General features: G+C 40.9%; 5 protein-coding genes across 6 annotated transcripts; 3 read left to right on the forward strand and 2 right to left on the reverse strand.

Annotated features, from left to right (window-relative positions):
• Positions 1-1,566: 1,566 nt before the first annotated feature.
• On the forward strand, positions 1,567-3,367 carry LOC104762579 (metacaspase-3). Its single transcript, XM_010485896.3, has 5 exons — positions 1,567-2,143; positions 2,236-2,566; positions 2,666-2,783; positions 2,889-3,062; positions 3,133-3,367. Exons 1-5 carry the CDS (start codon positions 1,723-1,725, stop codon positions 3,190-3,192), a joined length of 1,104 nt encoding a protein of 367 aa, XP_010484198.1. The 5' UTR covers positions 1,567-1,722; the 3' UTR covers positions 3,193-3,367.
• Positions 3,368-3,450: 83 nt separating this feature from the next.
• Positions 3,451-5,407, reverse strand: LOC104762580 (uncharacterized). 2 transcript variants are annotated; one of them, XM_087499947.1, is made up of 6 exons: positions 4,950-5,407; positions 4,649-4,861; positions 4,460-4,555; positions 4,241-4,386; positions 3,918-4,137; positions 3,451-3,822 (listed from the first exon to the last, which is right to left on the reverse strand). In XM_087499947.1, the coding sequence occupies exons 1-6, from the start codon at positions 5,085-5,087 to the stop codon at positions 3,631-3,633; spliced, it is 1,005 nt and encodes a 334-aa protein (XP_087356073.1). In that variant the 5' UTR covers positions 5,088-5,407; the 3' UTR covers positions 3,451-3,630. The 2 variants fall into 2 exon arrangements, with proteins under 2 accessions (XP_087356073.1, XP_087356072.1); XM_087499946.1 differs by having other exon boundaries at positions 3,451-3,843; positions 4,950-5,389.
• A 4,653-nt stretch (positions 5,408-10,060) lies between these two features.
• Positions 10,061-11,610, forward strand: LOC104762581 (protein EXORDIUM-like 2). Its single transcript, XM_010485899.3, has one exon. It carries the CDS (start codon positions 10,404-10,406, stop codon positions 11,328-11,330), a length of 927 nt encoding a protein of 308 aa, XP_010484201.1. The 5' UTR covers positions 10,061-10,403; the 3' UTR covers positions 11,331-11,610.
• An 8,390-nt stretch (positions 11,611-20,000) lies between these two features.
• On the forward strand, positions 20,001-24,242 carry LOC104762582 (uncharacterized). Its single transcript, XM_010485900.2, has 2 exons — positions 20,001-20,147; positions 20,277-24,242. The coding sequence occupies exon 2, from the start codon at positions 20,296-20,298 to the stop codon at positions 24,076-24,078; it is 3,783 nt and encodes a 1,260-aa protein (XP_010484202.2). The 5' UTR covers positions 20,001-20,147; positions 20,277-20,295; the 3' UTR covers positions 24,079-24,242.
• A 251-nt stretch (positions 24,243-24,493) lies between these two features.
• On the reverse strand, positions 24,494-26,897 carry LOC104762583 (dicarboxylate transporter 2.2, chloroplastic). Its single transcript, XM_010485901.3, has 4 exons — positions 25,907-26,897; positions 25,470-25,783; positions 24,874-25,322; positions 24,494-24,782 (listed from the first exon to the last, which is right to left on the reverse strand). The coding sequence occupies exons 1-4, from the start codon at positions 26,882-26,884 to the stop codon at positions 24,667-24,669; spliced, it is 1,857 nt and encodes a 618-aa protein (XP_010484203.2). The 5' UTR covers positions 26,885-26,897; the 3' UTR covers positions 24,494-24,666.
• Positions 26,898-26,939: the final 42 nt, after the last annotated feature.

Below are 26,939 nucleotides of genomic sequence, written 5' to 3' on the forward strand. Positions count from 1 at the left end.
TTTTATATTGTTTGTTTGTTGTATTTGCAAGTTTTATATTGTTTGTTTGTTGTATTTGCATATAGCACCGTCTTAAACTTAAATGGAGCCTCTCGCAAATTACAAAAAAAATCTAAAAGTCCTTAATAATTTTTTTTTTGAAAACAGTGGACCTTTTTTGATGTGAGCACCGGACCGGAGACGCGGCCAGGAACACTCGCACCAGGCCCGGACACCAACGGAACACGTGTATCACCCGCGGAACAACTCGGAGCCAGCATGCCGAGGATCACTCCCGGTGCAACCACGCGGAGCAAGAGCTCATCCAGGGCTTCCAAGCAAAGGATCAACCACTTCGTCCAAACCTTCGTCCAAACCTTCGTCCAAGAAGATCAAGAGATCGACTCGGCCAAGGCAACCATCGACGAGACCGTCCGTACGGCCTTCGTCCTTACCCAAGGATGAGGGCGCCAAAGACGATAGGATCATGACTCATACTCTTTTTCCTTACTTCGGGTTTTTCCCATGAGGTTTACCGGAAAAGGTTTTAACGAGGCGACGAGTCCTACCGCACAATGCCGCGTTTAATCCGAGGACGCATGCAACGCCGCGTTTAACATCAGTGACATGGCAATCCGAGCTCGGCCTAAGGACGCGGCCTTTCTATTGTCTTTTTCTTTAAACTTTGCGTTTTGATTTTATCTAGAGTCTTCCCTTGTAAACGTTGGAATAGTGTGACATGTGTGGCCTTGTTTAAACCACATAGAGGGCAGCGTGTTCACTGTCTGTGGAGACGCGTCAAGGGTAACGTGTGCGGACCATAGCGAGTCCGCGTGTCCCTAGTCCCCTCTAAACCCTTACACTATTTAAATTTCCAACGCCCCTAACTTAGACTCTTCAGACTTGAATAAGAATTATTTTTCCAAAAAGAGAATCTTTGCTTCTTGTCTCACCCCTCTCCCTAGCCCAAGTCCGGGACTTGGCTCTTGAGAAACCCTAGGAGATTCACGAACCGGGTTCGTAGTCCCCTAGTCTGACCGTATCACGGGCCGTGCTATCTCCCGTGTGTCGTCGCATCGATCCACCTTTCCGTCCACCGCGTCCGTACATCCGTCTGTATGCAGTGTCCCAACCGTCTAACGATCCAGAACTCCGTCCGAGCCTTTAGGCCGTCCGGCGTTCTCATCCTTCCCGGAGATTGCCGAGTTGAGTTATTCCTCGGCTTATCTCTTCCCGCTTCCGCCCATCTCTTCCGGAGATCGTCGAGTCGAGTTTCTCATAGGTCGATCCCCTCCATCCCATCAAACCTTGAAGTTAGCCGACTAGTTCGAAGGCCGTACGTCGATCTGCATCCGGAGATCCGCGACTTAGAACTCTGTCCTAGCCTCTAGGCCGACCTGGGTTCACATCACTTTTGTTTAAAGAAATTTTTTTGATTTTTGTGATGGACCATGGCATTTGCCTACTCTGCCATGGGGTAGAGACGAGAGATATCAATTCTAAAAAAGAAAAAAAAAAAATCTTTCACATTGAATCTTATTCCTCTATTATTACAAAAAACTTTTTTTTCGAATTGATTCACATAACGAATCCACATTATATAAGCTTTAATTGCGTGGACAAATCCACATTCCACATTTTGATTCTTTTCATGCATAGAGATAATAACGAATCATACCATTCTCTTTATAAACTCATCACTCAAAATGAATTTGTTGCAATTGTAAAAAGAAAAACCAAAACATGGCTAGCCGGAGAGAAGTACGGTGCCGGTGCGGCAGACGGATGTTGGTTCAACCAGACGTCCGTGCCATCCAATGCCCAACCTGCCACAACGTCACGCAGGTCTACTCGCTGGTGGACGTAGCACGCGGTGCGCAACGCATAATTAATGGGTTTCAACAGCTACTTAGACCACATCAACCACCGCAACATCAGCATCATCCACAACAACAACAACAAATGATGGCTCAACCGCCACCGCCGCCGCGGCTGCTCGAGCCTCTTCCCTCGCCGTTTGGGAAGAAGAGAGCAGTTTTATGCGGCGTGAACTATAAGGGAAAAAGCTACAGCTTGGAAGGTTGCATCAGTGATGCTAAATCCATGAGATGTTTCTTGGTTCAAAAAATGGGTTTCCCTATTGACTCTATTCTCATGCTCACAGGTTGGTTTTCAATTTTCCCCCACCATATTCTCTCTTAACTTTTATGTTTCTTGATATGATGATGATCGACTGTTGTGTTATTTTGTTTGCAGAAGATGAAACCAGCCCGCAGAGAATACCGACGAAGAGAAACATTAGGAAGGCAATGAGATGGTTAGTTGAAGGGAACAGAGCGAGGGACTCACTTGTGTTTCATTTCTCTGGTCATGGATCTCAGCAGAAGGACTACAATGGAGACGAGATTGACGGTCAAGATGAAACCTTGGCCCCTTTAGACCATGAAACTGAAGGAAAAATCATCGATGACGAGATTAACCGGATACTCGTGAGGCCGCTCGTCCATGGAGCTAAGCTTCACGCTGTCATTGACGCTTGTAACAGCGGGACTGTCCTTGATTTACCCTTCATTTGCAGGATGGAGAGGTAAAAACTTTTTAAATCATTAATTCTGCTCGATCAGTTCTAACTTGACTGAATCTGAAAAATAAACTTGTGGTGTGTACGTCTTTTGTGAGAAATCAGGAATGGTTCTTATGAGTGGGAAGATCATAGATCAGTCAGAGCTTACAAAGGAACAGATGGTGGAGCAGCTTTCTGTTTCAGTGCTTGTGACGATGATGAAACCAGTGGTTACACTCCTGTATGTTATAAATCCTCCATTATCCTGGTCATCATCATACAACTAAAGTAATCACACATACCTCTCTGCATGTTAACTAAAGGATCTTTTTTGGCGCTGTTTCAGGTGTTCACGGGGAAAAACACAGGAGCCATGACTTATAGCTTTATAAAGGCGGTGAAGACAGCTGGACCGTCACCCACGTATGGCCACCTGCTTAACCTTATGTGTTCTGCAATACGAGAGGCCCAGTCTCGCCTCGCCTTGAACGAGGACTACACAAGCTCTGATGCATCCGCGGTATGTTATATATATTAAAACTTGTATTGTCTGAAACTTGCAATATTCTTAATTCCCGAGTTGCTTGCAGGAGCCACTGCTAACATCATCTGAGGAATTTGACGTGTACGCTACAAAGTTTATACTCTGAATTAATGTTGTACAAATACAGATTGCCTTATTCTGCAAATAGCTGGGAAACGTTAACCACATAAACACCTACTTTTTCTATGTGCCTGTATCATCTAGTGGTGATGTCTGTAACAAAACTGTTAAGTCTCTCTCTCTTTCATTCCAGCAATAAAGGCTATAAAAATTTATGCGTACGAACTCAGCATGAGGTTTCCTTAAACAGTATTAAGGTCACTTAGAAATTGAATATGAAACGAAAATTGTGTGGAGAAAACTGTAATTAAAAGAGTTATACTTATATTCAATACCATAAGGTCTACAGTCTGGTGGTATAAGGAGGAATGGATCACAACATGATATACAACAGAAGGGGTTACCTTATTATATTAGATGAGGCTATTCGAAAAGCAGTAATGTGTTTTTGTTGTCTCATGATTTTTGAGGCGGCAGTACTGCATCATGAAGCATTGCTGAACTTTTGGAGGATCAGAAGCTGAGCTTCTTCCACAAGATTTTTCACTACGTCTCCAGCCGGTAAAATCTCCTTGATAAGTCCTACGCTTTGGCCTGCATACATGGCCATACTCTCTAAGTCGCCTGTTGTGGTCATGTTTGGTACTGTTCCTGAAAATCTTCTTATCTCCTTCTCCTGTAGTGTAGTGAAACGAAGCTCACCCACCATATTCAATAAATGCAATTAAGACCATATTTGGAGGATAAAGAAAGTAAAGCAAAAGAACTTACAACGCCATGTATGGTGGAACGTCCAATAATAGGTTGGTTAACTTCATTCTCATCAGCCGGAAGATATCTCCAGTCATCAAAGAAAGGTGTCTCCAGAACACGTTGCGGCGCACCAGGCCACCTCGCTCTTCCAAATATATCTGTGTACTCAGTTTTTTCATATTCAGTCAGCATCCTTTTGTATATTGGGTGTGCATAGCTCTCATGAGTCGCCACGAATCTAAAGAAAAACGAAGATTCTAACTCAGACCAACAAAAAACTAATCATCAAACTTGAGAACAAACATGTAGAAAATTTAAAAAGAGCAAGTAGAGAGCACAACCTTGTGCCTAGACAGACCCCTTGAGCACCAAGTGACAAGGCTGCAACATAACCGCGTGCATCCACAATTCCTCCAGCAGCAATAACGGGGATATCTCTTTCCCCAACTACATCCACCACTCTTGGCAACAATGAAAAGAGACCGTCCTGTTTTTTTTGTTGGGGATGAAATATCAAAACTTCAAAATATATGAAACAAGAATTCAAGATTAGTTCTTACCTTTCCAATTACATGCCCACCTGCTTCATACCCTTGGACAATAATGGCGTCTACTCCTACATCAACAGCCTTTCTAGCTTCTTCGACATTCCCCACCTTTAAATAGATATCATCAAGAAACCAAACTCTCTAATATATTAAAAAAAAAAAAAAAAAAAAAAGACTGCAAAGTTAGTGAGAAATTGGTACCTGAGGAACAACTTTGACACAGGCACGGTGAGCAAGATCCACAAGCTCCTGTGAACAATCACCCCAGTAAAGCTGCAACACAGCAACCTTCTCTTCTAAGATTGCCTTAATGTTCAAATCATGAGGAAACGCAAGAACAACACCGATCCCAAATGGTTTGTCTGTTAATGTCTTTGTCTTCCTTATAAGCTCCCTCAAGTAATCAGGACACTCCTGATAGATTGATTGATTGAGAGAGTTTCACATAAATCAGAAGAAACCAAAAAAAAAAAGAAAAAACTAAAACTTGCAAAAAATTTACCCAATCAGGACATCTGAGAAGACCAATCCCTCCGGCATTAGCGACGGCGGCTACAAGCTCTGGTCCGGATATATCTGGTCCTAATGGCGCCTGAACTATTCCATAATCAAACCCTAGAATCCCTTTCAAACCCACCATGATTTCACTTTCCTCTGCTAAATCTCTCCCTCTCTCTCTCTCTCTCGGTGTGTGTTCACATCTTCGTTTTTTATTCCGCAACCCAAAGAAGAAAAAAAAATACAGAGTCGTAATCGAATTTTACTTGGCTTTCTCTTTTAAATTATATAAAATAATTTTGGTTTCGATCTTCTAAGCGATGACGAACGAACACATTACGAACGCACACTCTCGGTCTCGGTCGCCAGTTCACAAAGGACGATCGGACTGGAAAATTGGATTGGTTTGATCATCTTCCCTGACTAATTTTGTCAGATCACACTGTTCCTTCTTCTTCTTATAGAAGAAGCTAGAGACCAACTGCTTTTATTGGGCTTTCTAATTGAAACTAATGGGCTGATATACTTAAGGCCCATTATGTTGCTCGGATAGCTGACGTCACACTGGGATTTTACTTCTAGATATCAATTATAATACAAACCATTCCTAATAATCTGTCTAACCTTTGATTTTTAATGTTTTAAAAAGCCTCATTTGAAATCCCAAATAAAACAAAAATATAGGGAAGCTTCCAAGTAAAATACAATGGACTTCTTTTAGGTGTTAAGTGTGATCTGATAAGAATTGGTCGTATAATAGGGCCAATACATGTACGTACGTTACGTAGGGGTTGGTCCTAATGACTAATGACCTAACCAACATGAAAAAAACTGGTCGGCCGGTCCACGGCATTATATAGCTCATACTTCGTCACAAGATTGTAACTAATCCCATTGATATATTATATATCCACTTGTTGATTGTTTATATCAATCGTTCATAATATTTGGGTTTTGTTTTTAATTCGCGAAATAAGATTGTTTGGTTTGTATATATGTGATCTTTAGTTTGAAAATAAATTGTTCATATGTGTAGAGTGGAATACTATTCTTCTGATGTCTTAAATCTTAATACATCGTTATCACTTTTCTAAGTCTAGGAATTAAGAAAACAAATACAGTATCGTAAGTTTGGCATACGTCCGCTTCAATATGTACACAGAAATAATAATTATTTACGAGCTAGGACTATCATTATCAATTTATCATGTTTTCTATACGACGAGTCGAGTCGAGTGATATAAAAGACAAAAAGATCATGTTCACCTTTTTCTTTTGAAAATGTTCATATATGATTCGCGGTTGAAATTACTACGATTTAATTATTGCTTTGTCATTTTCACTATTGAGCATGCTATTTCCGTACGAACACATAAATAATTGCTTTCACCAGCGGACATTCAAAACTGGTGCCACCAAAAAAAACCCCCCGCTCCATAGATAAAACATCCATTTCAATACCTTAAACAGATTTTACTTGTTGAGAATACACCTTTTTTAAACTAATTTATAAACACGGATTGATATGTTCGACTTCCATTAACAAATAACAATAATTAATCTTGTTTTCCAATGGATCCAAACCTCTTTTTTTCCATATTACCTAGAAAATAACAAATGAGAAAGACGATAAATAGGACGAACCAAAGTGGGTCGGCACACAAAATCTTCCCAAAAGGCCAAAATCCATTCCTCAAAGTCAAAACACAAAAGTTAGGAGTTGGAGGGGAATGAGCATTTTTAACTTTTTAGTCGGCGAACTTTGTTGACTAATTTTCCCATATATACGGCAATTATTATAATCGTCCCTATGTGCATGCATGGGTCTCAAAAAAAAAAAAAAATCTCAAATCCTCGTGCTTTTGTGTATAACAATTATTGATGTACTTGGCAATCATCAAACACACATCCAATAGTTACTAGTATTATTTAGCAAGTAGGCTATAGCCAACCATGATGCAATCGGCTCTAGTTATTTTCCAATTTTTATGAAATCTGACCTTTTTTTTACGCTTGTCTTTGAGATATCTCCGTTTATTATCACAATGTATAGTAATTGCAATAAACGAGAATGTAGGTTAATAATAGAATAGGTCGCGTATATAATTGAGACGGCCTAGTGAGAGAGATGATATCTCTTAAAATCGTCACTACCAAAAAATAATTGGGACAAACATAGGAAAATAGTACACGTTTGTGCTAAGAAGACATGACGTGTCACGACGCTAAAGGACAATCGTGGATGAGATATGACAAAGACTAATACGAGAAGCGCGTGGCTTTCACCGGCGTTTTGTCGCTTTCCTTGCCGACTACGCTAATATCCCATCCGCACGTGAGACTCCCTTGCCTTCTCTTTTACTCTTTTTTTCTTTTTGGGGTATTAAATTTTTTCTCTTATTTGATTTGATTGATTAGATATTTCTTTACGGGATTTTATATCTATTACAGTTGCATAGAAACTCTTTTTGAGATACGTTTCCCGTTTCTGAAATATTTCGGAAATGGAAACTTGTAGAAATTCGGAAACAAGTCACAGAAACACGTTTCCTAAAAATCCCAGTTTGGAAAAACAATGGAAACTCCATTTCTGTTTTAGAAACACGTTAGAAACTCCATTTCCGTTTTGGAAACGCGAAGAAAATTCTTTTTTATAATTATAAAATTTAATAAATAAATAATATAATTTCAACTCTTAAATAATATGTTACCTGTCTATGATCAACTCTGCAATAAATAATATAATTTCAACACAAACAGTCTATGATCAACTCTGCAATAATATATTACAGTTTTTAATTAAACTATTTAATATTTATATTTTGAATTTGTGTTGTTTTAAATTTTTTTTTTATTATGATTTTTATGTTTAGAAATTTAATATATCTATATTATATATATAGATATATATTATATATCTATATATATATACGTTTCCTATATGTTTCTATTACATATTTTTCAAAAAAACCCGATTCCCGTTTCTGAAATGTTTTGTTTCCGAAATGTTTCGTTTCTGCATTTCCGTTTCCATTTTCATGCAACATAGGTCTTAAATATGAATTCATTATTTCGCCTTAAATATCTTTTTAGTTTAGTAATCTTGTGACTGAGAACACTATATATCTGTATAATACTCGTGACACTTTAAGGATTAGTACTATATCAGTTCAGTTGGTTATATACATTTATCTTATTATCCAGTGACATAAACCAAAAAAGTTTGAGATGATGGGTAAAAGGAAGTAAGGAACTGTACTGGTCCTCGTGAATTTGGAACGTCGACCACATTTTCAAAGATATTATTTTCAGCTCTACTTTATAGTATTAATCATGAACATACTTGTTTTTCATTCGACATACACATAAGTTGGCCTCGGACGCAAAACATTGTGTTTCAAATGCTAAAAAGTCAAACAACACGGTCTAATATGTATATAAATGGTTTTTTTTTCTGCGGTCCAACGCCAACATGCAATGTATTTGCGTTCAAAAGAAACAAGAACCAAACCCATATGGTGACCTAAGAAGAACAGACCAAAGAGTGGTTATATGATCCTATAGCAAAAGTAACCGATGCGTCCATCCAAATATATGTACACGACAAAGTATAATTGCATAACTCTTGTGTCACTTTAGATATTTATTTTATCTTTTATGCTATTCATTTTTCACATAACTGGAGTAGAAAAATCTCGCGTGTGGAAAATATTTTTGTAGACTAGAGGAAGAGCTAAGTGGATGACTACGAATCCTAGCTATGATGACTATGGAGTACTTCTGACACGTACGTGACGTAACTTTCTTTTAAGTTTTAATAAATAGTACTTGAATATGGGCCTCATCCTCGTTTTTTTTTTCCTTTTCTTGGATGCACATATTATTTTGAGCTTCTCTATTAGTACGTTTAAAAAACAGAAAGTAAAATACTCTTTATGTCAAAAAGATTGTAATACAAAATAAACGTGTGGAATACATACTTTTTATATCCCACCACCCACTGAAATATATATTCTTTAAAAATTCTAACAATATAATTTTTTTAAACCAGTATAATCCAAATTTAAAACTTTTTGTTAAACCAAATTAAAGAATTTCTTTTCAAAATAAAGTTAAAAGGAAAGAGTCCATGGACCCTAGAGATTTAAAAGGCAATAATGGACTGTAATAAGGGCGTAGTTCGTACGCTTCGTATCTTTGCTTAGCTACACGGCTGAAACTACTCAAGTGCACCCGTATATTTCTATAGATACAGCCTACAACTTTACAGTATATAACTGTATGTACCTATATACACTGTGCGTAGGTATAAATACGTTAAATAATGGTCCCTACGTAGAGCCAAGGGACCTCCCCCAAGTAAAGTTGATTTAGCGCACACACACACACACGGTATCATCAGGTCCCTTGCACCTTTCATAAAATCAGTGGCCGCCCCTAAGAATACAAAGGAACCTTCCCTAAATAATCCTAAATTCTTAATGACTATCTTAAAATACAGAATCAAATAATTACTGTTTCGATGTATTTGCGTATAGAGCATGTCCAATACCATGCCTCATGAAGAAAGAGTTAAGAAGTGATATTTAATTTTTGACAAATTTTCTGGCATCGTTAAAGACTTGAAGGTAATAAAAATTTAAAACCCAAATTGTTGGCAAGTTATATTTGTTTTATGTTAAGTATCTATAGAAAAAAAGATTTTGGTTTGTTTGTTTTTTAAATCCGTCTAAACCTTGAAACTGGTTTTTGATAATATACGTGTTGAATGTATCTTGGTATTGAAAACCAGATCAGTTACTTACAATTTACAAACCAATGTCTTTTAAAAACCATGTTGACCTAATATCTACATTTTAATAGTACTCATATTAGCTGTATTTTATAATTAATTTCTAGCATTAAACTTTTGGAGTTGGTTTTTTTGCATTTAAACTTTACTCGGTTTGTATTTATAGTCTTTTAATAGTTATGACATATGAGTTATATTATGACCGCTCGAATAGAAACGAGAAAGCATATGTAAAAAAAAAAGATTATCTTCATAAACCCCTTTCTAGATATTTTTTTGCATGGAAAAGTCTGTAGGTCTCTCCCCATGGCATAAGATTATCTAACACTAAAAAACCTTATTAATTTGTTTGTTTGATAACGAATTTATCGGCTAAGCATCACTTAAATTTAATACACGTTGTTATATACTATTAGAGAGACTAAACCACGTCACACTATAAGAAAACTTACAGGCTGTCAAACACCCTTCTCTACCCATTCATATCTTTCCACGTGTCACTCTTTTGACCTTGACACCTTAGCCACTACAGCTGTCACACTCCTCTCCCGGTTTCAAAAATGAAAATAAAATCGTCTCTGGTATAAATAGTAGCACTCTGAATCATCAAACCTCAAACAAAAACCTCTGATATCTATCTCTTCAATTTCATATCTACCCTTCTCAATGGCTTCTAATTACAGTTTTGCCATCTTACTCACTCTTCTCTTCGCCACCGCAGGCTTTTCCGCCGCCGTGTTGGTCGAGGAGCAGCCGCTTGTACTCAAATACCACAACGGAGCTCTCTTGAAAGGTAACATCACCGTCAATCTCGTTTGGTACGGGAAATTCACACCGATCCAACGGTCCGTGATCGTCGACTTCATCCGCTCGCTCAACTCCAAAGACGCCTCCTCCTCCTTTTCCGCCGCAGTTCCTTCCGTCTCGTCGTGGTGGAAGACGACTGAGAAATACAAAGGCGGATCCTCAACGCTCGTCGTCGGGAAACAGCTTCTCCTCGAGAACTATCCTCTCGGAAAATCCCTGAAAAATCCTTACCTCCGTGCTCTGTCCACAAAACTCAACGGCGGCGGACTCCGTGCCATAACCGTCGTTCTAACTGCGAAAGACGTTACCGTCGAAGGGTTCTGTATGAACCGATGCGGGACTCACGGATCATCTGGCTCGAAACCGCGTCGCGCGGCTAACGGCGCTGCTTACGTCTGGGTTGGGAACTCCGAGACGCAGTGCCCTGGATATTGCGCTTGGCCGTTTCACCAGCCTATTTACGGACCACAAACGCCGCCGTTGGTCGCTCCTAACGGTGACGTTGGAGTTGACGGAATGATTATAAACCTCGCCACGCTTCTAGCTAACACCGTCACGAATCCGTTTAACAACGGGTATTTCCAAGGCCCACCAACTGCACCGCTTGAAGCTGTCTCCGCTTGTCCTGGCATATTCGGGTCGGGTTCGTACCCGGGTTATGCGGGTCGGGTACTCGTCGACAAAACCACCGGGTCTAGTTACAACGCACGTGGACTCGCCGGTAGGAAATATCTATTGCCGGCGATGTGGGATCCGCAGAGTTCGACGTGCAAGACTCTTGTTTGATCCATGGGATGTGAGTATATGACACGTGGCATAGTTTTCAGAGCGATGACGAGATCTATATGGCAAGCTGCACGCGCGCGTGTGTATAAAAAAACTTTCGGGTTTGGATCTCGGGTTTGGATTGTGGATAGGGCTCTCTCTCTGCTTTTGTCGTTTTGTTGTGACGTGTAAAAAAATGTGCTTCGGAAATGTGGAAAATATATGCATATAAAAATAAGAAAAAAAAAATCATTTTGTTTCTCTACTTTATTAAAATTTAATGCACTCGGTTTTGCTTAAATGATCAAATCTAATCATTTTATTTAAAGGATTCTTACCTTTTTTATATGAGTGGGTGGGTAGATGCCTAGATGGTAGTGTATAATAATGTTAGTATTTGATGTTATTTAATTGTGTAATAAAGTGGATAGCAATACAAAGGAACATGGGGAGGAATATTTAAAAGTAGGCAGTTCTCAGTGATGTTGGGGTCTAGGAGACCAAATTTATTGCTTAATACATACTCGTTCGTATTATCACAAGTTTCTGATTTTCTTAATGCATACGTTCTCTGTAAGGTAGTCAGGTAGATTTAGTAAGTTAAGAAATAAAGTACTACTATAATAATCAATCAAAACTTTTGAAAACAAATATTTGGAAAGCATCCGAGTCTTTTATAGAAGAAAACACCTCAAACCATCATATTACAATTTGAAAGGTGAAATTAACGAGCGTAGAATATCTAATTTATTGGGTGAAAAAGGTGATCCAATGGCTAAATAGTTTAGTTATTCAAAAAATATCTGAAAATGGTTAGTGGGGTTGGTGAAGTTCTTCTCCATTGCCTCCGTTCTTTATGCTAAAAGGAAACTTTGAAACATTTAAGTATTGCAAAGGCTCGTCTAGTAGATTCTAAGATTATATAGTCCATTCAATCTTTGTATTTATATATGAATTCATTTTTTTTTTTTTTTTTTTTTTTTTTTCAAAAACGGGTGGTATATATACCACAATATATATAGCATGCAGCTAAGTCGATAGAAAATTATTCCAAGTTCCATGCAGAGAAGTTTTTTTTTTTTTTTTTTTTTTTTTTTTTTTAATACGAAACCGTTTTATATATATGGAGAAATTGTTTTCTTTTACAAGTTACTGGAAGCAATAAACAAACGATTTGGGAAGCAGTTAGGACTGAAAGGCAGAGTGGAGGTTATGGCGGTTGGAAGTTGGAGAACCAGTGATGGAGATAAGTATCATTGATGTCTGAGGGTAGCAATGTGGAAGAAGCTCTATCCAATCCTGTGAGTTTTCGTCTCATCAGTAGTTGGATATCTTTTCTTACCCTTGTCCCTGAGAGAATAGTTGCAGAGTGAAGCCGTGCATTCCTTTGAGCCTAGATGTTGTATAAAAGCGCTTGGAACAACAATTTGCAAATTGTATTAAGCTTCCTATTTGTGGTAGGAGACATAATCCAATTTAAACAACCAGTGAAGGTAGATGGTAAGTTCGGTTGAAGAGGAGCGAAGAAATCCAACCATAGTACCTTTGAGTATGGGCAGCTGAAGAACAGATGGTCTCTAGTCTCCTCCCCTGAAGTACAGAGTAGAAAAGAAGAGGGCACTTGTAGATTCCAACTCCTCAGTCTATCCCTTGTGGTTAGCCTGCCTAGCACTGTTAACCAAGCCATAAACGCCATCTTCGGTATGTTTTCCTTGAACCATATCTGAGTGTGCCAAGAGACTGCAGGGCCCATAGGATGCAGTTTCCTCCAAGTAAGCGCTGAATTGAAGGAACCTCCGGGTTGATCTTGTGTGAGCTTCCATCTATAGATGTCAGCCCCTTCTGGATCATTTGGTGGATTAATATTGAGCAAACAAGCTCTGAGTAATTGAATAGTTGGGTTCCTTCCCCGGGATATCGCCCATTCCCTGTTAGAAACAGCCTCAATCACCTTAAAGTGGAGTCCTATACCTGAAAGTCGCGGCCCCAAATCTCCAATTACATCAATAAGAGGTCCTAGCCATGTCCAGTTATCATGCCAGAAAAGAGCTCCAGTTCCTGAAACAAGCTCACAATGAATAAAAGGTCTAGCTAGTTCCCTCAACTTTACCAACCTTCTCCAAATCCAACTCCCTATGCTCCTGAAATCTGAAGTCCAGAAACTCCTTCCTCTTATCAAGTATTTTTTGATCCACGATACCCACAGAGAACCAGCCTGAGAGAAGATTAACCAAATTAGCTTAAGACCGAAAATCTTGTTCCAGTCTATCAGCCTTTTAAGTCCCAGGCCTCCTGACGATTTCGGGGAGCAAACTATCTCCCAAGAGACCTTGGCTCCTCGAGCTGAATCTGACACTCCCTTCCACAAAAAGGAACTGCAAATACGCTCCAACTCTTCTAGACATTTGTTGGGGAGAAGGAAGATTGAATTCCAGAAGTTTATGGTGCTGTTAATGACTGATTTAAGCAATTGCAGTCTACCTGCAAACGAGAGATGCCTATGAGTCCAGCCCGCAATTCTTCCTTTAAATTTGTCAATAAGCGGTTGATAATCAGTCGGAGAGAGCTTCTGAGTAATCAGTGGAACTCCCAAGTAACGTACAGGTAAGGCTCCATGTGATAATCCTTGCCGAGAAGCTATTCCACTGATGTCATTTCTGTCATTTCCATCGAGGAACAGACATGATTTAGCGAGATTGACTCCTAGTCCAGATATTACCTTAAAATTCTCTAGTACATCAAGAATTGCAGCCAGGGAGGATTCTGTGCCATCGAAGAAGACTAGAAGGTCATCTGCGAAGCTGAGATGTGTAATGAGAGGATCAACACAGAGAGGATGAGGCTTGAAACTGTTTTGAACAGCAGCAATATCCAGCTTCTTTGATAAGATGTCCATGACTAGAGTGAACAAGGGTGCAGAGACAGAATCTCCTTGTCTTAGACCCTTCTTACCTTGGAAGTACCCTACTAGCTCTCCATTTAGTGCAACCGTAAAGGAAGGAGAAGAGAAACAAGTTGTCAACCACCCCATAAACACCTCTGGTAGGTCATAGGCTTTGAGAATGTTAATGAGGAACTCCCACTCGATGTTGTCAAAAGCCTTTGATATATCAATTTGGAGGCATCCTCTTGTAACAGGCCCATTTTTGTTGAAATCAGTGACTAGCTCCGCTGCTAAAAGAACATTCTCACATAGTAACCTCAACTTTATAAATGCACATTGATTCCTCTGAACTACTGATATGTTACGGTTTTGACTCACTTTGACCCCGTTTATTTGATAGTTTTGTAGTTGTTTGAGTCCTTTTCAGGTTATAATAAGAGGCTAGGAAGCTAATAGCAAGGATTGGAACAGCAGGAGCAATCGGAGCAGAAAGGAGTTGAATTGGAGCAGAAAAGCTGATTTTAGACCCAGGAGCACATGCTCGCTATTTCCGAGCACATGCTCCCAACTCTACGGTTTCATGACGACACATGGCAAGCATCTAGGTGCCGATTCCCTGCCTAATTCCCTTTATTTTAGGCGATCCTTTGTGAGAGAAAAATGGCTGAGATTGCTTTTTAATAGGGAGATTTGAATTTGGAATCTTTCCTCATTTTTCTCTACTTGTATGCTATTTAACCTAGAGTTTTTAGGAGAGAGAGACATACCTTTTTTTTTTGTTTTTGAGCGACGTTTTTTGTGAGAGGGAGAAGAGCGGCTACCTTGTGAAGCATTCTCTGAACCCTTTTTATTTTTATGTCATTGAATTTCTCATCTTTTGCTATGATTCATTTCTCTATGTCTGAGTAGTTTTCTTTGCTAGATTAGGGGTTTCAAAAGGGGTTTCATGGGTTAGCAACAGAACACAAATAGGGCTTTATATAATCGTTTGTCTTCACTATTGTTAGACTTAATGCTTAGGTTGATTTGATCACCCAATCTATGATTCTAGGTTTATTTATTCATCAAAAGTGTAATAGGTTGCTAGAAAAGACATTAGTGGGCAAATTATCCTAGACCTGCGAAAGTTGATGTGTAGGTGATTTGTGAACTTATCATTCCTGTTCTTTAATGCTTGTCTGCGATTCTGGGCTCAAACGACAGTTTAGGGTTTATGGACCGCCGAGCATGTGCTCCGGATGTCTGAGCACGTGCTCCGCGTTTCCGCACAGAATCGATCAGATAGAGTTATTGATACCACAACAGTGGATCAGTTTACATTTATGTTTGAGTTCTAGACTGATACTTAATTTATGCCCTGAATAGTTGTTTAGTTGCTATCTCTGAAATTCCCGAGAATTACCCCTGATCTAGTGTTTTGCTTATTGCCTTTTTATACCGTTTTAATCGCGTTACTGTTACCAAACAAACCCAACTTTGAATTGTCTTAGCTTGAAATTGAACCAATAGAACCATAGAGTAAAACTTGGTCTTCGTGGGATTCGACCCCTAAGTACTACTTCTTTGCTGTGCACTTGCAGTAGGAAAATAGGGTTTAAAACTCTGTGTATCAACTACCAGGTTGGTGAAAAGCTTGAGCCTCTTGGCAAGTATACGAGATATGACCTTATATATTGTGTTGCAGCAAGACACTGGTCTAAACTCACCCAGTTTCTCTGAGGTCACCTTTTTTGGTATTAGAGCCAAGATGGTGGCATTTACCTGCTTCAGAAGTTTACCAGTGATGAAGAACTCCCTTACCACCTCAATTACACAAGGTCCTACCCTCTCCCATCCATTTATAAAGAAATCTGCGGTAAATCCGTCAGGTCCAGGCGCCTTGTTCCTTGGCAGAGAGAAGAGAGTTGTAGTGATCTCCTCCGCAGAAGGAATTGCTCGCAGCTTGGTCCCCAAATCTTCGTCGCATCTGAAAGGGGTTAGAGCTTTGATTTCCTCCACTGATAGAGGTTGAACTGAATCATTTTTTGTGCCTAGGAGCTTTTTATAATAGTCCTCTATCATGACCTTAAGTTGTGCCTTGTCTGAAATCCTTTCATTGTTGTCATTCATAAGAGAGCAAATTTTGTTCCTCGCTTGATGAGCTTTAACTGACTTGTGGAAAAAACTCGTGTTAGAGTCCCCCTCCGCATACCATCTTATTCTTGACTTCTGTTTCAGGAAAGACTCCTCTGTCGTCGAGTAAAATAACCATTGTTTCCTGAGCTCCTTCTCCTCCAGGAATAAAGCCTGAGTTGGTGATGACAGAATAAGGTTTTGCACACTAGTGAGTCTATCATGGGCTTCTGCAGTTCTTGCCTGGATGTTGCTAAAGCTTCTTCTGTTTAGTGAATTGCACCCCATCTTGACCGCCTTTAGCCTCCTGAGACCAAACAGTACCCAATAAATTTTCATAATCTGGATGCGTGGTAAAAAAGGTGTAGAATTTGAATGGTATGAGTCGTCTTTCAAAGTCCGAAGAGAGGGTGACAAGAATGGGAGAGTGGTCTGATCCACCTGGCGCATCGAACAAGGCGTTTGATTGCGGGAACTCTGCTCCCCATGCTTCATTTGCAAGAACTCTATCCAGTTTGCGAGTAATTGGATTGGATCCTTGCCCATTGTACCAAGTATGATCGGCGCCTCTGCTAGTCAACTCCACTAACTCACAGTTGTCAAGACAATTCTGAAATTCAGCCATACCTTGAAGTGGTAGAGTGTAAGGATAGAGAGAGTAGTGGTCATGTGCATGGAGGATTTGGTTGAAATCACCGAGTATAATCCAAGGATGGTTTTGCTGAGTGCTATAATGGTGCCATTCATCCAACGACTCCCACAATTCACGTCGTTTAGTTAAGTTATTCCTGGCATAGATAAAGGTGACCGAGTATGATTGGTTTGTCGAAGGATCAAACACTCCACACATAACTGCCTGCTCCGTCCTCTTATAGATGAAAACATTAATAGAGGGATCCCAAATAATCCATATTCTTCCATTCCTTGCTTGAGTAGAATAATTGATGTCATACCTCCACCCTGGGAAAGTATTTGACATTATGAAGTCCGCATTTGCTTCCTGGACATGTGTTTCCAAAATGCCTCCTAACAGAGGTCTTTTAGACAGTACCCAACTTTTGAGCTCTTGCTGTCTTTGAGTGGTATTTAGTCCACGTATATTATAACAAAAAATCGTACTCATCATCGACGATGTGCAAAAGGTTGAAAGCTAAGCTTTCAAGGATGATGGTTGGGACGACCCCTGACTGGTGGTCGTCCACTGCTGGCGTTCTTCCCACTCTTAGGAGCTTTCCCTGATCTTTGATCCTTCACAAGCTTTGCTTTGACTTGATTAGATTCAAGGTATTTTGAGGGTCCAGCCTTACTTTCCTCTGCCTTCCCTCCCGCTCTGCTCTTCGAGGGAAGATCTTTAACTGAGTTGTCATCTTTCTTATGTGCCGCTCCTTTCTTCTTGGGAGATTTTGATCTGCGTGTTACAATCTTCCATTCATTGGGAGGCTCAGCTGGAGGTGAATCTATGTAGACATGAGTTGACTGAGCAATAGGCAAGGATTTACTCCGAGACAGGAATGCAGGAACCTCTGTCTCGACTGCATTTGGTGGCGGTGTTCCTTTATCTGTCCCCTTAGTTTTCTCCACATGAATCTTAGGAGCTAACTCCGTTCCAATACTAGTGGGGGTATTGGAAGTATTTTGATCTTTCAGCTCAATGATTGGTGACTTGCTGCTGATTAATGGTGCAGTAGGACAACGATGGTATAAATGCCCAAACTCTCCACAGTAATCGCACTTGGGAGGCAGACGAGGATATTCAACCCAAATCCTAACCTCATTTCCATCATCATCCTCTACGAGCACAGATTGAGGGAGAACCTTTTTGAGAAATATCTCAACTTTTATTCTCGTGTCCACTGAGAGAGGAGGAAGCTGATGTTTCTCCGTGTGTAGTGGCTCTCCTATTCCTGATGCTATTGTGCTTAAGCCCGGAAGCGAGTAAAGCTGAGGCGGGACGTCCTTTAGAATTACCCATATTGGAAGTGAAACTAGTTTGACGGGAATGAGTGATGCTGTTGGAGACCAAGCCGTTACCCTGAATAAGCAGTTCCCAGCTTGCCAACACCCAACCTCAGTTACCCATTTACGAGTTGCTTCCGAGGGAATGTAAATGAGAACCAGTCCATTAGGGAGAATCCTAATGTTAATACGACCCTCCTTACCCCAGATGGGGTTTAGATCCACAAAAATCTTACCAGCTGGTGGAGGATTACTATGAAAGTGAGCGACTATGTGATCTTTCCAAGTGTCTGCAGATTTCAATACTACACTTGCCGGAGCTCGGACCCTAGGAGTTCCATCCTCCATTACTGTCGGTTGGACCGCCTTGGTTAGGTTGCGCAAACTTGGGTCGAACGCGCTGCCCATTGTAGTGTTGTATCGTCGATGACTGGTGGAGTTTCAACCATCTCGGTTGGAGGAGTAATAGTTGGATCCGATATCTGAACTTGAGCCTCTAGCACCTCAGAAGATATCTGAACTTGAGCCTCTAGCACCTCCGAAGTCTCTGTCGATGGGATGAGAGATTGAGCTAGATTCAGATCTGGAATCGAAGTGGACGGATCCGGAGGATCCTTGTTCGCCATTGGGTCAGAAAGGAAGAGGAGGGAGAAAGGAGAATTTCTCGACGGCGGCGTGAGGCCAAACCGACGGCAGAAAGGTTAAATTAGGGTTTCGCCAAAATCGCTTTTAAAATCGCCTTTTTCCCAATACATAACTTTTATATATATGAATTCTTGTTCCAGTAGTTTCACATACAATGATTTCGACCATGACATTTAACTTGCCATTTGTATCAATAATCTATATTAACAAACTTGATTAAGTTGTAGTGGATCCAGACTTTCGGCTATATCAGGAGTTAAACAAAAAGAATAGCCAAGCTAGTGAGGATAATGCTAAAATTAAAGACACTTTAATATAGAATGACGACACAACAGATTTTTTAAAACAAGCTTGGCTTGTGTGGAACAGTATTCAGCACTCTATTAACGATTGGGAAATTTATCAAAGCGTTCACTTTTTACAAATGGAAATATATACAGTATAGTTTATTTTTTTGTTCTCACTATTAAAAAAACAGTTAAACTTAACTTGTAGTCAATTTTATCCGCATTTTAAAACCCAATCATCTTAGTCGTGTCCTTGTTTAATTACGTTGTTGCCGCCTAACGTAACAATGTGTAAGAATGTTAATGATTGGGAAATCGTAAGGAGTCTTTTGTTTACTTGGGAGTGAAAGAAACCTTTCTTTTCATCTTCAAGTTTAGGCAACATAAGGAGGTTCGCAGCAATGAAGTAAACAGCTTTTACGCAGATTTACTCAACAATAAAAGAATGTTTTCTAAATAATATATTTTGGGATGATCCGATGAAAATATTACTATTATACTATATTTATCATATTCAAATATCACATAATTAAGAGTGATTAGAGTCTAAACACGAAGATATATTTGGTTTTACGGATCTTAGAGTCAATTACAAAGTTTCGCATTATCACTTATCAGGTACATAATTTTGTTTTAGCGGCTCAGTTCTATAGTTTACGTCAAGTGACAACCATTACAGTATATACATATATATGGATATCGGTAGTTGGTGTTTTTTATTGGGCCTTTGAGATTTGTTTGTTTATAACGAACCCAATTTATGAATACAGCCCAAACTAAGAACCGACTCCCTCAATTGGTCGGTTTGATCTCCCAATATATATATACAGTGTATCTATCTTTTATTGTTTTTATTCTGGCTCTATCTGTCGTCTGGGATAAACCCTAAATTCCTCTTCTTCTTATCGCGCTGTACGTTCTCACAATCATCCGCAGACGAGTTCCGATTAAACGGTGAGTTCTTCTCCTATCTTCGTTTCGATACACAACAATTCGTTTACCCTCTCTTATTTGATTTGATTTGATTCGGTTTCGATTTTGTTTTCTGATTTACTACTGCTTTGTTTATTTTGTTGGAGAAAGCTTCGTTTGAGTATCGATAATGGCGGATCTAGATCCAGAGATCGCTAAAACTCAGGAGGAGAGACGGAACATGGAAGCTTCTCTCACTTCTTTGACTTTCGATCGCGATCTATACGCAGGTGAAGACCGTGCAACCTACTTGTCTTCTATTGCGCCTAACGATGAAGAGGATCCGAATCTCGACACCACTGGTTCCATTGTGGCTCAGCGTCTCGCGTCTTACACTGCTCCTAGGGCCATTCTCGACGACGTGGCTCGTCCTCACGGCGAAGATGACGATTTGGGATTTAGACCTAGGCAGAGTATTGCCGAACGTGAGGGTGATTACAGGAATAGGAGACTTAATCGGGTTCTTTCTCCTGATAGAGTTGATGCGTTTGCCATGGGTGAGAATACGCCGGATCCGAGTGTTCGAACCTACGCGGACCATATGCAGGAGACTTCTTTGCAGAAGGAGAGAGAGGAAACCATGAGGCTTATTGCTAAGAAAAAGAAAGAGCAAGAAGAAGCTGTAAAGCAGAAGAAGGATTCTGCTCCTCCTCCTCCTCCTTCTTCCAAGAGGAGAAACAGGTGGGATCGCCCTGAAGAAGAAGGTTCTGCTTCAAAGAAAGCTAAAGCAGAAAGTTCAGATTGGGATGTGACTGATGCAGCTCCAGGGATTGGACGATGGGATGCTCCAACTCCAGGGAGAGTTTCTGATGCCACACCATCTGCTGGACGAAGGAACAGGTGGGACGAAACTCCTACACCTGGTCGTGTGACTGATTCTGATGGTGGTGTTACTCCTGGCGCAACTCCTTCAGGTGTTACTTGGGACGGTACTCCAAAAGGGCTTGCCACACCTACCCCTAAACGCCAACGTTCAAGGTGGGACGAAACTCCAGCCACTATGGGGAGTGCTACACCTATGGGTGGTGTCACTCCTGGTGGAGCTTACACTCCTGGTGTTACCCCAATCGGTGGGGCTGATATGGCTACTCCCACTCCGAGTCAGCTAATTTTCGGTGGTGCTATGACCCCCGAGATGCACAATATGAAAAGGTGGGAGAAGGATATCGAGGAGAGAAACCGACCATTGTCTGATGAAGAGCTTGATGCCATGTTTCCTAAAGATGGGTATAAGGTTTTGGATCCGCCTGCTTCATATGTTCCCATCAGAACCCCTGCGAGGAAACTTCAGGCAACCCCGACACCCATGGCAACTCCAGGCTATGTTATTCCCGAGGAAAACCGCGGGCAACAGTTTGATGTGCCCCAAGAGGTTCCTGGTGGTTTGCCGTTTATGAAACCAGAGGATTATCAGTATTTTGGTTCTCTGTTGAATGAAGAGAACGAAGAAGAGCTGACTCCTGAAGAGCAGAAAGAACGCAAGATAATGAAACTGTTGTTAAAGGTTAAAAACGGAACTCCTGCCCAGAGGAAAACAGCGTTGAGGCAGCTTACTGATAAGGCTCGTGAGCTTGGTGCTGGTCCTTTATTCAATAAAATTTTGCCATTGCTTATGCAACCCACTTTGGAAGATCAAGAGAGGCATCTTTTGGTCAAAGTGATTGATAGGATTCTGTACAAACTCGATGAGATGGTAAGGCCTTACGTCCACAAAATCCTTGTTGTTATTGAGCCTTTGTTGATTGATGAAGACTATTATGCTCGTGTAGAAGGGAGAGAGATTATTTCTAACCTTAGCAAAGCAGCTGGTTTAGCCACTATGATTGCAGCTATGCGTCCTGATATTGACAACATCGATGAATATGTGAGGAACACAACAGCGAGAGCTTTCAGTGTGGTGGCTTCAGCTCTTGGAATCCCAGCACTCTTGCCTTTCCTGAAAGCCGTGTGCCAGAGTAAAAAGTCATGGCAGGCACGGCACACTGGAATTAAGATTGTTCAGCAGATTGCGATACTAATTGGCTGTGCCGTCCTGCCTCACTTAAGGTCGTTAGTAGAGATTATCGAACATGGTCTCAGCGATGAAAACCAGAAGGTTAGGACTATTACCGCTTTGTCACTGGCTGCGCTTGCTGAAGCTGCTGCTCCATATGGTATTGAAAGCTTTGATTCTGTTCTGAAGCCTTTGTGGAAAGGTATTAGGTCACACCGTGGTAAAGTTTTAGCTGCTTTCTTGAAGGCGATTGGTTTTATCATCCCCTTGATGGATGCTATATATGCGAGCTACTATACAAAAGAGGTGATGGTTATATTGATTCGTGAGTTCCAGTCGCCGGATGAAGAGATGAAGAAGATTGTCCTCAAGGTGGTGAAACAGTGTGTAAGTACAGAGGGTGTTGAACCGGATTATATTCGCAGTGATATTCTGCCTGAGTTTTTCAAGCAATTCTGGGTTAGGAGAATGGCTCTGGAAAGGAGAAACTACAAGCAGCTTGTTGAAACTACTGTGGAGATTGCGAACAAGGTTGGTGTTGCAGATATTGTGGGAAGAGTTGTTGAAGATCTCAAGGACGAGAGTGAACCATATCGACGTATGGTTATGGAAACCATTGACAAGGTTGTCACAAACTTAGGAGCATCAGATATTGATTCGAGATTGGAGGAACTGCTTATAGATGGCATTCTTTATGCTTTCCAAGAACAGACTAGTGACGATGCTAATGTGATGCTTAATGGATTTGGTGCTGTAGTGAATGCTCTTGGTCAGCGAGTAAAGCCTTATCTTCCCCAGATATGTGGTACCATCAAGTGGCGATTAAACAACAAGAGTGCAAAGGTCAGACAACAAGCTGCTGATCTGATTTCTAGAATTGCTGTTGTTATGAAGCAATGTGGAGAGGAACAGTTGATGGGACATCTTGGTGTTGTCTTGTATGAATATCTTGGAGAAGAGTACCCAGAAGTCTTGGGATCAATTCTTGGAGCTTTGAAAGCTATAGTCAATGTGATTGGTATGACAAAGATGACTCCTCCTATTAAGGATCTGCTTCCGAGACTGACCCCTATTTTGAAGAACAGACACGAGAAAGTGCAAGAGAATTGTATCGACCTGGTTGGTAGGATTGCAGATCGTGGTGCTGAGTTTGTTCCAGCCAGAGAATGGATGAGAATCTGTTTTGAGCTTCTCGAAATGCTCAAGGCTCATAAGAAAGGTATTCGTCGTGCCACGGTCAACACTTTCGGGTACATCGCCAAAGCCATTGGACCACAGGACGTTCTTGCCACGTTACTGAACAACCTCAAAGTCCAAGAACGTCAGAACCGTGTTTGCACCACAGTCGCCATCGCCATTGTCGCTGAAACATGCTCTCCCTTCACCGTCTTACCTGCTTTGATGAATGAGTACCGTGTTCCAGAGCTAAACGTCCAAAATGGTGTTCTGAAATCTCTTTCCTTCCTCTTCGAGTACATTGGGGAAATGGGCAAAGATTACATTTACGCAGTCACACCGTTGCTAGAGGATGCGCTCATGGACAGAGATTTGGTTCACAGACAAACCGCCGCGTCAGCCGTGAAACATATGGCATTAGGTGTAGCTGGTTTGGGATGTGAAGACGCTTTGGTTCACTTGCTTAACTTCATTTGGCCCAACATATTTGAGACATCTCCCCACGTCATTAACGCGGTGATGGAAGCCATTGAAGGAATGCGAGTTGCATTAGGTGCAGCTGTAATTCTGAACTATTGTTTGCAGGGTTTGTTTCATCCAGCACGTAAAGTCCGAGAAGTGTACTGGAAGATTTACAATTCTCTATACATTGGTGCTCAGGACACGCTTGTTGCTGCCTACCCGGTGCTTGAAGATGAGCAGAACAATGTTTTTAGCCGACCAGAGCTAACTATGTTTGTGTGAAAGGGAAGATTGTGAATCTTTCTGGATTCTATGTTACTCTAATACTCTCTAGTCTCCTGTAGTTTTTGGTATTGGCTTTTATCGCAAAGGTTTACTTTGTATAAAACTCGAAAACGCGGTTCTTTTCTCTTTTAACCTATGCTCATACTTTATGGTGTTTCTTATTGACTTTAGTTTCATGTTATTTATTGGTTATGCATTACAGCTGCAGGGTCAGGAAATAACGTAGAAATCTTCAAGACTATATATAAGCAGAGCTTCTAGATTTTTCATACTGCGAGTCTCCGGTGAAAATTAGGCCCTTCGCCTGTATAATATTGTGTCAGTTTGTGCAAAACTTTGGTTTCTTCCCGAAATGTAACTGAAATTGGACCAATTTGAAGTTTCGGTTCAGGATGTAAAACAGGATGCATTGTTTCAAGTTCTAAGGTTAACATTTTTTTATTATATTCAGTTAAAAATTTGGTATTTCGCAGTGATCTCGAATTACCAGATATTTTTTTCAACTGATACCCTTAAGCCGAAACTATAGTTTTCTGTATTTGGTCGGATATGCTCAGGGACTAGTTTCGGTTCTGTATAATCCATTCAGTAGAGACCCAAAAATTTCCACCAAAAAGATCCAACACCTCCCCAGATGACCGCTTGTACAAGAGCCATCACGAACCCGAGTCTAAACATATCTCTCAGATCTACATATCCAGCTGCAGCAGATCCAGACCAAGAAAAAAGTGTTTAAATGTAAATGGTCGATTAATTCACAATAACGAAAGGAGATGAAAGAAGAAAACGGACCTCCGTAATATAAAGCAGCTGGTCCACCACTATAATGTGCCAAAGCACCAGAGAGATTGTTGTTGAAAGCCAAGCAAAGTGCTGCTAGAACCCCTGGCACTCCCGCAGCGATTTGCATCGCCAAGAAAGGGGAATAGAGTGCTCCTGCGTGACCAGTCTGGCTTGCAAATAGGTAATGGATCAAGAGATAACAAGCCTGGAGAATAATAAAAGAAGCTGGCCAAGTCAGGGAGAGGGATTGTAGCAGTTTTGCCACACAATCCGACATCCAAGCAACGACACCGAGGTTCGTTAGCTGTCCAGCCATACCAATCAAAACCGCAAACCAAGTGAGCGAGTCCCAAGCTGATTTGTCACTGAGACAATCGTCCCAGTTTATGACTCCTAACAGCAGAAGCGTTGATAAACCGATCATCGCGGATACAACGCTTGCTATTCCTATTGCCTCTCTGCAAGAAATAGTTGGATGAAAATGTAGACTGGTTTTTCTTATAAAACGTAGACTGGTATCAGATCAGGACGGCTCTATAAGTAAGTTATGCTAAATCTCTAAGATGATACTCTAATGCATTTTGTTTTGCTGCAAGAAACCTTACCCGAAAACCCAAAGAGAGACGGTGAAAGCCATAGAGGCGAGCATGATCCATTCGTTTTTCGTGATGGGACCTAATCGTTCAAGCTTTTTAGCAGCTGCAGCGGGAGCTTCTGGTGTGTGTTTCAGCTCAGGAGGATAAAGCTTGTAGATGATGAGAGGAGTACAAAGAAGAGAAACAAACGCAGGAACACTCGCCACTTTAAACCAAGTGATCCATGGATTCGAGATTACAACACCAACTTCTCTGGCTAGTTTGAGACATAACAAGTTTTGTGCAGCTGATGTCAGAAGAATCGCACCAGAAGCTCCTGAACACTGTCACACAACAGAGCAACATCAAAACACCCTTAAACTAAGACGTAAGACCAAAGCTAATACAAATCACTCATCTGATTTTTTTAAAAATTGAATCTTTGAGTATCCATTGGTTTCTGTTACCTGCAATTGGGTTTGAATAAGAAAAGAACCGAGTTTTCTGGAAGAAGGGTCTCCGGGATAGCTTCCGGCGGAGAGAGAGAGAGATTTAATGACGGGCAAGAAAACGCCACCGGCTCTAGCCATGGTAGAGGGCATAATCAAACCCATAAGCATGTCACAGAAGGCAAGACCATAAGATAAACCAAGAGTGCTTTTGCCAAGGCATCTCACAAAGTAAGTAGCGATCCTGTCGCCGAGACCAGTTTTGATGAAACCACGAGCGAAGAAGAAAGAAATGGCGATAAGCCAGATGAGCTCGTTTGTAAAAGCGGCGAAAGCGGTAGAGAAAGGAAGCGTTTTTGTGACGATTGAAGCGGTTAAGCCAATGAAAGCCCAAGCACCTACTGGGAGAGGACCAAGGACGAGACCTGAGATTGTGAAGAGGAACACTGACAGTAATTGCCATCCTTGTGAGGTTACTTGTTCAGGTCTTGGGATTATGAATCTCACTATGAGACCTATTGAGACTGAGATTGCCAGAGGGATGAGCTTCGCTCCTTGCTGCTGTTGCGGCGGCGGAGAAGAAGAAGGGAGAGGTTCGGTCTGGTTCTCCGGCGAGGAAGAGGCGGTGGCGTGGAGTGTGAATCGAGTGGAGTAGATGGAGAGTGATCGGAGGGTTGGGGATGAGTGGAATGATAACGATTTGGGATGATAACGGCGGAAGTAGGGATGTGTGGCTGATGAAGAAGTGGAGACTGAGAGAGAACGGAGGAGTGCCAAACTCTCCATCGCCGGCTGAGTTCGCCGATTTAGTTGTGTTCGGCGGTGGAAGGAAATTAATATTTTATTCTTTCCTCTGTTTTTTACAATGGTTGTGTTGTATATACATTTTTTATTTATGAAAACGTTTTTAATAACGTTGTTGTTTTTTTCCTCGTTATTCATAATTGAATAACAACAACAAAACTGGTGGGGTGTACCATACGAAAACATGATCATATCATCAAGGACAACTATGAGAGTGATGCTTGTGGAGCTTAACTTATTTTCACTT

This window comes from Camelina sativa, chromosome 18 (genome assembly GCF_030686135.1).
Source record: "Camelina sativa cultivar CO46 ecotype springtype chromosome 18, ASM3068613v1".
NCBI classification, from domain to species: Eukaryota; Viridiplantae; Streptophyta; class Magnoliopsida; order Brassicales; family Brassicaceae; genus Camelina; species Camelina sativa.